The 10869-nt window shown below is 46.1% G+C and overlaps 3 protein-coding genes across 3 annotated transcripts; 2 read left to right on the top strand and 1 right to left on the bottom strand.

Moving 5' to 3' along the window:
• Nucleotides 1–450: 450 nt before the first annotated feature.
• ATNIH1004_011547 (type III polyketide synthase) lies at nucleotides 451–1982 on the top strand (the record flags this gene model as incomplete). The annotated part of the gene is made up of 3 exons (XM_033576109.1): nucleotides 451–806; nucleotides 911–1551; nucleotides 1609–1982. The coding sequence occupies 3 exons, from the start codon at nucleotides 451–453 to the stop codon at nucleotides 1980–1982; spliced, it is 1371 nt and encodes a 456-aa protein (XP_033421964.1).
• A 1585-nt stretch (nucleotides 1983–3567) lies between these two features.
• On the top strand, nucleotides 3568–5102 carry ATNIH1004_011546 (uncharacterized protein; the record flags this gene model as incomplete). The annotated part of the gene is made up of 4 exons (XM_033576108.1): nucleotides 3568–3933; nucleotides 3990–4177; nucleotides 4243–5047; nucleotides 5097–5102. 4 exons carry the CDS (start codon nucleotides 3568–3570, stop codon nucleotides 5100–5102), a joined length of 1365 nt encoding a protein of 454 aa, XP_033421963.1.
• A 5139-nt stretch (nucleotides 5103–10241) lies between these two features.
• ATNIH1004_011545 (uncharacterized protein) lies at nucleotides 10242–10613 on the bottom strand (the record flags this gene model as incomplete). Its single annotated transcript, XM_033576107.1, has 1 exon — nucleotides 10242–10613. One exon carries the CDS (start codon nucleotides 10611–10613, stop codon nucleotides 10242–10244), a length of 372 nt encoding a protein of 123 aa, XP_033421962.1.
• Between the last annotated feature and the right edge of the window lie 256 nt (nucleotides 10614–10869).

The following is a 10869-nucleotide window of genomic DNA, read 5'->3' as shown; positions in this document are numbered from 1 at the left end:
AATAGGAATTGACTTTCCTTCCGCATACTTTAACATAAAGTATGCAGGTCAATAACCTCTCGTAATATTAACAGGTGGTTGTTCATCCTATGATTCAGGCAATTGGCGAAGCCAACAGTCTGTAGATGGCATAGTATGTAGTAATAGTTTAAAAGTGTGCCTAGCGAATACTCACAATAATCATATGTAAGAATATTTGAAGATAACTGATGCATATTATCCTAGCCTCTTAGACTTGCAATCAGTATATGCTGCGAATATTCGCAAGTTACATTACAAGTTAACAGGCCATCGGAGGGTGTGATGTTGTATATCCTATAGTGTCCAAATATCGATCGCCGTTCAAGCACGTTGGCCCTGTAATGGTTTCGATATAATGCATATAGTATACTGGGCCAAGGGTCCTAGTAGCCCCTATGGAAAGCAACCACGTATCATTGAGTGTCCTGAATGGCTGATACGCTGAGTATCAAATATGACCAAAGATTAAATTTCCCCCGGGATATCCAGATCGAAATATCAGCATTATATATAATAGCCAGAGCCCAGAGCTTTGAACTGAAATATACAACTCAGAAGACTGGAAATCCGACAGTCGAGATATTCTCCATGGCATATCATATTTTGACTTGGCTTGGTCTTCAGCAATATTATTGGTCTTCAAAGCTGCTACCCGAAATTGAAAGAACCAAATTTCCTGAGCTCTGTCTCGAAATCGTATCAATTGGTGTTCAATATCCTGGTTGGACGGTTCGTCCAGAAGACGTGGAGTCCTTCGCCAAGAGGCATTACGGCGATTCCCCAGCGTAGGTCTGAAGCCAATTCGCATAATATCTCCCACTCTTTTCCATATGACACTACTCTATCAAATACGGGACACGTGCTTGTTTCTCTGATATTTCGATTACAGAATCCAGCGGACGCTGAAGTTGAATTATGCAACTGGGATAGTCTCGAGGCCATCCATAGCCCATATTGATCTGAAAGACATCAATGCAGATGAAGCGCCATCAATTACAGGAATCCATAGTTTGTTCAAAGAGTATGGTGTTAATCTCGCAGTTGAGGCTTGTCAAAAGGCAATCAAAGAGTGGGGAGGCAGCCCTACGGATATCACGCATGTTGTCGCCGTCACATGTACTGATTCCTCAAATCCAGGGTACCATGAGTTGGTAGCAAGGGAGCTGGGCCTTAAGTTGGATATCGACAAGGTGCTATTGCATGGTGTTGGGTGCTCGGGTGGCCTAGCTGCGTTGCGCACAGCAGCCAATGCTCTCCAGGGAGCGGCGCATAGGGGCAAGCCAGGACGAGCCCTAGTCTTTGCAACTGAAATCCACACTAGCTTGGCTAGGCGTGCTTTTGACCAGTGTGAGGAGAGTGGACAACCGAACATTACTGTGGCTCTTTTCAGTGACTGCGCTTCGGCGTTAGTGCTGAGCAACGGATTGGAGAGGCGAGAGTTTGAGCAACCGATCTATCGCTTGCTCAATTGGAAGCAAAGGACGATTCCGGATACCGAGTCGGATATTCAGCTTAATGTTCATCCAAAAGGTCCGTACATATTTTTCTAGCTAAATACAAACTTTCTTGCTGAGCGACACATCACAGGTTGGAGCGCAGTGGTTACAAAAAATGTACCTCACATCGCGGCCAAATCAGTTCGCCCAATGTTCGACGAACTGGTGCGTGAGACGCCCCTTATTTCAGGAAAAGGGCTTCTAAATGCCACGAGCTTTGATTGGGCGCTACATCCTGGTGGGCTTGCGGTGGTAGAGAGAGCTAAACAGGCTTTGGGCCTTTCCTCTGCTCATCTAAGTGCATCCTACGAGATCTATAGAAAATATGGGAACAGCTCCAGTGCCACTGTGATCAGTGTCCTGGACTGTTTACGAAAAATCCCAGGCGGCCAAGATCATGTTGTTGCGTGCGCGTTTGGACCAGGAGTGAGTGTTGAGATGGCCTTAATGGTTCGTCCACGGTAAATGCAGATCGCAGTCAGGTTAAGTGTCCTCTTTGGACATGTTCGCCTCTTATTTCCAGGAGTTTCGTTTGTTGCAAGAGTTCGAATATTCAATGCCTAGTTGTTGCCTTCAAAAAGGCTAGCACATGGTGTAGTGAAGCAATATTCCTCCAATAAAAGAAGGCCAGTCAGATCAACTCCCGTCCAATGTATTATGGAGGAAGAAAGGTACTATTTTCCCCATGAAACAAGAACCGCCACTTTGATCGCGTGTGAGAAGAGACATATGTAGAGCCATTAACGCATCGGCGAGGATTGTTGAAGAAATGTCCAGAGAATGTCACAACTTGAGCGTGTATTACCATCGAGTATCCAGTCTTCCAGAATTGTGGAGTGGGATTGGGACAGCGAGGATTCGGCTTCACTAGGGAACAGAAGAAAAGCTGTCATTCCTAGTAAGCAGTATGTGGCGTGGCTATCACAGAAAATGCCTTTCATGAGTTTCCCCGTTCTTCACAATTGTCTTTCCAGAGGGTCTGGAGTTGTGCCGTTCTTTTGATGCTGCCTCGACGAACTTTTAAAGACGAAAACTCTTCATTTTCAGGCCTATTTACCTGATTTGACACTGTGTGATGACAAGCAAACCAAGTCGATAAAATCATATTGAGTCCTATATCAAGGACACCAAATAAAAGGAGCACAGGAAGAAGGAGAAGGGGCGCCATCACCGTGATGCCAGGATTCGGCCCCCAGAGCGAACCCCACTCCTTGTCTTTTCACGTCAACTCTGTGGCGATCCTGATAAACCCGGACCAATTGGAAGGCCGTTTATTGGTCAGGTCGGTATCTATCTGGCTTAGTTTGCAATCCACCCTGCGTGGTCCTGTAGATCCATTCCCCATCAGGTCTAGCACAAGAAACAGTAGGTGGATCTTTTCATTGGCCATGGTCAGCCCGGCCTTCGCACTGGACGTCCGGAGATGCCATGTTGAAAGATACATTCATGGGATGGGATGGGATTATCAAGTCTACATTCTCTAACCGTAAAGCTGCTGAGGACTGAAAAAAAAAAAAAAAAAAAAAAAAAAAAAAATCCCACTTGGAACAGGATATGGCAAGATACAGACATTTAGTTCTGCGGCAAGTAACACAGTAGACATTGTCTCGATAGCTAAACTGACTTATGCCCTATTCATCAATTGTCACCCTCTTATTATTAGAATACTAACTCTAACACAGTATACAAACAAAGCCCTTCGATATCAATACGAACTATAGTCCCGGTAGTGGGCCAGCGGAAGACTGTTTGGTCCCGAAGGAACTGAACAGACAAGCATTGTATCCACCGGGATTAGACTTTAGATTCATGTATCGCACGTCCCCATCTCCCGTTGACAAATCTCACACCGCACTAGCGCAGGCCCAGTATAGTAAATCGGTCGACTCGAACGTGTTCGCCGAGAATCAAACATGCCACCCCTAACGCCTAGCGGCCCCCAACTCTGGCTAGTACACCGCGGGCTTTGCCAGGCTCCGACGGCAAACGGGCCTAATTCCACTCCGTCATTCGAGCGAACTGGGCAATCTTTTTCGATCTACGGCTCGCGATGGAGTTAAGGGGATTTGAGTCCTACCACATTTGTGCTAGTCGTCTGTCCTCCCTATACCCGTTGTCCAGGAGAAGGTCGCCTGCAGTTGCTATATCAGTCCCGACCTCCGCAAGCCACGCTGTCTTCGGCCATTGCACGACCTTCCACGATGCCGACGGTGACATAATGCAGCGCATCGTGTCCATCCCCCTGGCGATCTGCGTCTTTCTCCTATACAACATTCTCTTGTTCCGATGGCAACGAGGCCATCCCGAGACCTTCCGATGGGGAGAGAAATCACCTTCCACCGAGTTAAACAGCAATCCTGCTGTGAACCTTGAAAAACCGGACCTCCTCCAAGATACACAGAATGCTACCTTGGGGGTAATATACACCTTTCCTCTCGATTCTGAAAGAGTTCATACTCTAACATTCTCTAGTTTGAGCGAGTCTTTGCCGTTGGGTTCGGTGACCGAACGGATAAGCGTGATGCTATGGCAATGGCTGCCTCCTTCGTGAGAATGGATCTGGATTGGGCTGGAGAACGACTGGATTCGACTCCGGGCAAACATCGTGGGCGCCCTGATAGGCGAGGATCTTGGTTCGCTCACACGAATGTGCTGCAGCAGTAGGTGTCCCAATTCTCTCACTACAGTAACTTCACACAGTGCTCACCATGCATTTCTAAACTAGAATTGTGGACCAGAAAGTTCACAGTGCATTGATCCTCGAAGACGATGCGGACTGGGATATAACGCTCAAGGCCCAGTTGCTGGAATTTGCCCGGGGCTCTCGCGCCATCCAGTCGGCGAAACAAGCTCAACGTGGGCGGAACCTAAGGCCTGTGCTTTCGTCTCCCTACGGTGATGACTGGGACATGCTGTGGGTAGGACCCTGTGGCATCACCGCGCGCGGTGAACAGCCCTTTTACGCCATTCCGAATGATCCAACGGTGCCCCCTGTTTCTCGACGGACCGAGTATGAGCATCCAGCCTTTGCAGACGAAGAAGGGATGGAGCAGACGCGCTTCTTCTTCGCCAGCACTGGCGGTGTCTGCACTACCGGATACGCGGTGACGTACGAGGGGGCACGAAAAATCTTGGCCCAGCTCTCCATGATGCCCTCGAATCAACCTGTCGACGTAGCCTATAGCGCTCTGTGCGGTAGCTCAAATGATTATTTCCGCTGTGTAGCTTCATACCCACCGCTCATCGGCATCTGGCTGCAGAAGGGATCCAGCGACCTCAATTCCGATATTTCTGACTCGGGTTCGCCCCCGCATGAGGCGTATTCCAGCGGGATTGTTTACAGCACCAGGGTTAATGCGCAACGCCTCGCAGCAGGAAAACAGACTTGCTTGGCACAGTGGGAGGATGCGAAGCCCTCAGAGATCGACTCAGCCACCTTTACCTCGCCCCGGGGACATCTAGTTCAAATGGAGCGGCCCGAGACAAAGATCAAGCCGTCGCACTCTATTGCTTCCAACTCTGCAGATGCTGTGCCTAGCTCCGATTCTGCTGGCATCCCCACATATTCCTCATTGCCAGCGCTAGAAACTGCGACTCGGCATGAATTGAGATCATCATCCTTAACAGGCATAAGTACTTCATTCGCCAGGCGCCTTGAATTGATTACCAGTCGCTCCCTATTTGCTGAAAAGGCAGCACAAAAACCAACGGATGCTCTTTCTTTATCGCTATCCATGCTCTCTCTTTTTCAATATGTTTTCTTTTTTATTCTTTTCGTCTTCATTTTCTGTTATTTTCCTATCTTTCTTTGTATTTCCTTTTCGTATCTGTCCCGCCGGTCTAGGCTCAACCAAGAACACCCGGTCGATGAACCGTGACCTATATACATAGCACCATAGTCAATAATGATAGTCAATAATCTTAATGAAATAAACTAATCTGCGAATGTGAGCGCGATGTGGGACGAAGAGGAATTAAAATATTGTATCTGTATGCTTAAGAGGTCAGGGGTGTCACAGGCTGAACCTGTAACATACTATATAGGGCGCTAGATGCGACTGATCTTCGATCAGTCGTCTTGTACCTTTTTATGTGGTCAAGTGGTTTTATCTCTACTAGCGCAGAGACAACCAAACCATCACAAGGGGCTGGTATATATACTTCATAGTCAATATTACGATGGCAATTGATAAACCAGACATGCATAGGGAGGGTCACCCACCCCCTTTGAGAAAGTATACATTCTACTGACAGCTGTATTCCAATATTAATTCTTCCTGTCCAGCCATTAATTAGTCCATGTCACATCAGGACGTCCAAAATTAATTTATTAGAAAATTTAAAGTACTATTGCATGTAAAGCGCTGGAGCCCATTTGACCTCTCGGGCCAATGTCCCTATTATCCCTGTTGTCCCTACTGTCCCTATTGTCCCTACTGTCCTTACTGTCCCTACTGTCCCTACTGTCCCTGTTGGCCCTGTTGGCACCTTTGGCCCATCGGCCCTTGATGTTCGCGAGGCACAATTCTCTGAATTCAAGGGGCTCAGGCGAGCTGACTATCTAGATGGGTGACTAAGTGAGGCCACGTGACCATACCGAATATGGTAGGTCCCTAACACCCCCCCTTGGCCGAAGCGTGCTCACCCAGCACCATTACGTACAGAATCGCGTGTAAAGCAAAAAGCCAAAAAGCCAAAAACTAAGCTAAACCTATATTATCGAGAAAAGCCGTGAATCCTTCGGATCGAAGCAATTTAGTAAGGCCATCCGCAGCGTTCTCCTTACTAGGGCATAGCCGAATATTAATAATGCGGTCCGCCGCGAGCTCGCGCGTATAATAATACCGAATATCAATATACTTAGAGCGCTTGGTGGTGACTGTTGAACTAATAAGATCCTTGCAACCTTTATTATTAATATAGAATGCAATGGGGTCTAAAGGCGCAGAGTAGATCTCCATCTTGTTAAGTAGGCGACGAAGCCATTAAGTTTCCCGAGCTGCGTCCGACGCCGCCATATATTCTGCCTCATTGGATGATAAGGCAATGGATGTTTGTTTGGCAGATCGCCATGATATCGGGGCACCGGCTAAAAGTACGATATAGCCTGATACTGACCGACAATTATGATAAGGACCTCCCCAGTCCGAATTGGTATAAACCAGTGGTTGCGGTAGGGGTCCATTTAACATGTGAAAGGTGATACCCCGTGTACAAGATCCTTTCAAATATCGAATTAAGTGTTTGGCCGCTCCGAATGCCTTTCTGGTAGGGGCCTTGTTAAATTGCGCTAGCAAGCTCGCGATACGCGCAATATCTGGACGGGTCCTTAAGGCAAGCCATTGAAAACTACCCGTGAGTCGATTATATTCCTCGTTAAGGGTGGGATCGGGGTCGTCATCAATAACTAAACCCGGATCTGCAGGTAAAGAGACTGGATGGGCATCTGCGAGCCCTGCCGAAGCAATAAGATTATTAATATAAGATGTCTGCATAAGCTTAATCTAACCATCAGATTGAGTAATCTCCATGCCGAGGAAATGCTTAAGGTGAGCTGTCTTTTTAATCGCGAATTTTGTTGCATTGCGTTTAGGAGCCATTCTGCGTCTGCTTTAAGCGCTGCAATAATAGCAAAATCATCTACATGAGCAGTCACATAGAGATTCTTGCAAGATTGGTGAATCCATAGGCCTGGGTCGTAGTCGCTTGTTTTAAAGTCCAAAGCTTCAAGATCACTGCGGAGACGGTCGTACCATATACGTGCGGAAGGCGCGAGACTGTATAGGGCATTATTTAGCTTGCAAACCATGGTGTCAGGATCACCTTTTAAAAGCCGGTTGGTTGGCGCATATATATCGGCATATTAACTTTGCTATTAAAAACGCCTGCACCGCGTCCGCCTGAGTGATATACCATTTGCGATAAGCTGCAACCGCGAATAGGATATTAATTGTTTGGGGATAAACCACTGGCGAATATGTCTCCCCAAAATAAGGATCTTGTTTAACCAAGTTACCACGTATAACCCAACGTGCCTTGTATTTGAAGGTGCCGTCATTGAGGTCCTTAACACTAAAACCCAACGACCAGGGATAGGCTTCAAGCCCTTAGGTATAGATTGCTTATCAATCAAGTCCCATACCTTAATTTCGTCGAGACGGGAAGCTTCAAGCTCGCAAGCTGCTAACCATCTATCTTTATCAGGTGATTTCATTGCTTCCTGCCAAGTATTCGGAATCGGAGGTCGATTTGCCTCAGCAGTGGAAGTAGGCGAAGTAGGGGTAAATCCTGCGAATGGAGCAAAGCCTTTAGCAGGTCGAACCCAGTCAGATTGTCTGTTATCCTCCGCGGGAGAATCCCCATGAGATGCAGCGCTTCCTGCGCGAGATGTTCAGGGTCCGGAGGTACGGTAGAATTAATCGGTTTTTATAGGCTGTTCCCTCTGAGCCTGTTCGTTGAATAAAACATGGCCAGTCCGAATAACCTTGTTTGTCTCTTTGACGTAGACCTTATGATTGGTTGAAGAATCGCTGCCGATGTAGATACCTGGAGCGCCACGGCCAACAATCTTGTTAAAATCTTGATATCCTGGGTTGTTATAATACCAAACACAACAACCAAAGGGACGAATGTGAGCAATCTGCGGATGCTTGTTAAAAAATACGGAATGCGGTATAACATACTGCGAGGGTTAAATATCTGGATTGGTAGATACCCCCTGGAACTGAGTAATCTGCGTACAGCGTAGTAGACATAGGGACGTTGTTTGTAATATAGACTGCGTGTTGCATGGTGTCCTGCTAGAGCTAATATAGTAATCCAGAATTATGCAGAATCACGCGCGTACGCTTAATAATAATCCGGTTGGCGCGTTTACCTGGTCTATTCTGCCATAGGGAATAAAGATTAGTTGGTTTTATCTTCGCACCATTTTTATTCGCCTATTTCGTTATTTCCTCAGTCACAAATTCGTTATCGCAATGCACGAATGCAGGCGGTTAAAAGCCTTGGTTTTTATATAGCTAAGCCATTGTTCGAGATGTTGATGGACGAGCTTTCTATCTTTAAGAAATATAATCCACTAATACTGTGTTGCGTTGTCTGTTATCAGCATATAATAGCAAGAACCCGTACGAGAAGCAGGGTCGTTCAGCTGCTTATAGTGTTCAGACAGAGTATTGCCTCCACCCGCAATATTAATAAAAATGCGTTAAAGAGGTCTCGTGGCGCGTTTTGCCAATGTATAAGATAGGCTGCGCCTTTGGTTCGCCGCGTGACAAATATCGCAAAAGGGCCGAGATTAGGGATCGGAAACCTTAATCTGGCTGCCAGGCGTACGAGATAATCGCAAAATATCAGGGTAATTTAGGTGCGCTAATCGTCGATGCCATTGGATTATGGTAGCCACCTGAGGATTGGGTGCTTTAGAGGCTATAGCCATAAGAGCTAATTCCTCTGAATAAGATGTCTTGTATATCACACTGTTAATCTTATAACAGTTTGTTGTCGAAGGGACTGCAGTAATAGTCAAGCCGTTCTTATTAGTAAAAACAATATTAGTGTACGCGTCCTCTGGGATTAATGGTTTAAAACCTGCCTTTAGGAGCTGCGTGTAACTCAACAAATTTGCTAACAAACCAGGTACGTGGCGCACCTCTGGTATATCAAGGGGTAATATTATTTAACATTATTCGGGCCGTTCCCTTAGCAAGGGGAGGCTTTTGTCCACCTAAGGATCCGCTAATATTAAATATACCAGTCGGTAGAATTTCGTATGTTGAAAAAATGTCTTGTTAGGGGTTATATGGTACGAAGCGCATGTATCCACATACCATTCAGGTAGTTGTTACATGCTTGATTCTGCAACATAATTTACAGATACCAAGGGCTTCGGTGCAGGTGGTGCATATGCAGGATCACCTTTGTAGCCCTATACTTGTTAATTCGCTTGAGAAACGCTGGCGTTGCTTTATTAGAAAGAATTGCCTCGGGATTCTGATACCAGCATATCCTCGTGAGAGAATGTCGTCTATAATAACTGCAAGACGATTTTGCATTTTTAGAAGAGGTAGAGTCCGATAACTCGTTATCCGGCTTTTTGATGCCATCAGATTGTTGGTTTAATCCAGAAGTCTTTAAACGGCGCGTATTAGATTGTTGCAATTTTAACTGTTGTCTAATCTTAACTAGATCGGTATTCTTAATCGGTTGATTTCCTGCCCCTGAGGCAAGGAATGGATCAAGCTTATTCGTTATAAAATTCGATTGCCAATTGCGTAGGCGAATATAGTAGATATCATGAAATATATTATCCACAGTCACATGGAGGCGTTTCGCGCGTGCCTGGAGCATTAAAAGCTTGCTCTTGTACGCCAAATAATCGCCATTATATAATTTAATATCAATAATTTCTCGCACTAGGTCATAGCGCTCCTGGGCCTTCGTCTGACCTATGGCCTCATAGATTCGTATATATAATGCAGCTGCCTTCGAGATATCTATCTCACCTAGGCGATCCTGCACTTCTCGTGACATTGACTGGTAAATTCGGATAGCCAAAGCTTTATTCTTTATCTGCTAAATTGCTGAATTGAGCTCGTCACTGTCTGGTGGATTGAGCTCCTCGTTGATCAAAATCGACTCCGCGTTTATAATACGGGCGTCTTTAAGTAGATCCTCTTTCCAATCGGCGAAATTGGAAATTTTCAGAGATCTTGGTTTATGTTAAAGCTTTCGACCAACATCCTTCCGCATGGCGCTGACTGCTTGTATTATACTCGCGCGGCCGGCGTCATCCTCGCTTGGTGGCGGTAGAGCTGTTGATGTGGGCTTCGGATTTGGAGTAGGCGTACTTAAAAGGGGCGATTGACTGCGTTGAATTAGCTCTATTATTTGCTGCATTTGAGTTTGTTGATTCTGCAGCTGCGCTTGGAGATCCCTAAATTGATCCCTTGACACGTATTCCATGCGATCATCCTCTTCCTCCTCCGACGCAGTATCTCGTGGTAGTGGTCTTATTATCGCAGGAGAGGATGGGCCAGGTGTACAGTATGGAGATTCATCCCTAGCAGGCGCTTTTCCCTTCTTCGGGCCCATTTTGATTGAAATTATTATCAATTCCTCGAGAGGCAATTGAATAGACAAAACAGGTGGTTTAAAACCACGTAATATCAGCTCTAAAAGGAAGATATAGAGGGTCTCATAACCTGTTCGCGAGGCACAATTCTCTGAATTCAAGGGGCTCAGGCGAGCTGACTATCTAGATGGGTGACTAAGTGAGGCCACGTGACCATACCGAATATGGTAGGTCCCTAACACTTGATCTATGTCACGTGACTTTCTATGTTTTTGT

This window comes from Aspergillus tanneri, assembly GCF_003426965.1.
Source record: "Aspergillus tanneri strain NIH1004 chromosome Unknown AapTan_8_pilon_pilon_pilon, whole genome shotgun sequence".
Lineage (NCBI taxonomy): Eukaryota > Fungi > Ascomycota > Eurotiomycetes > Eurotiales > Aspergillaceae > Aspergillus > Aspergillus tanneri.
The sequence above is the reverse complement of the archived record's forward strand: the minus strand, read 5'-3'. Positions and strand labels throughout refer to the sequence as shown.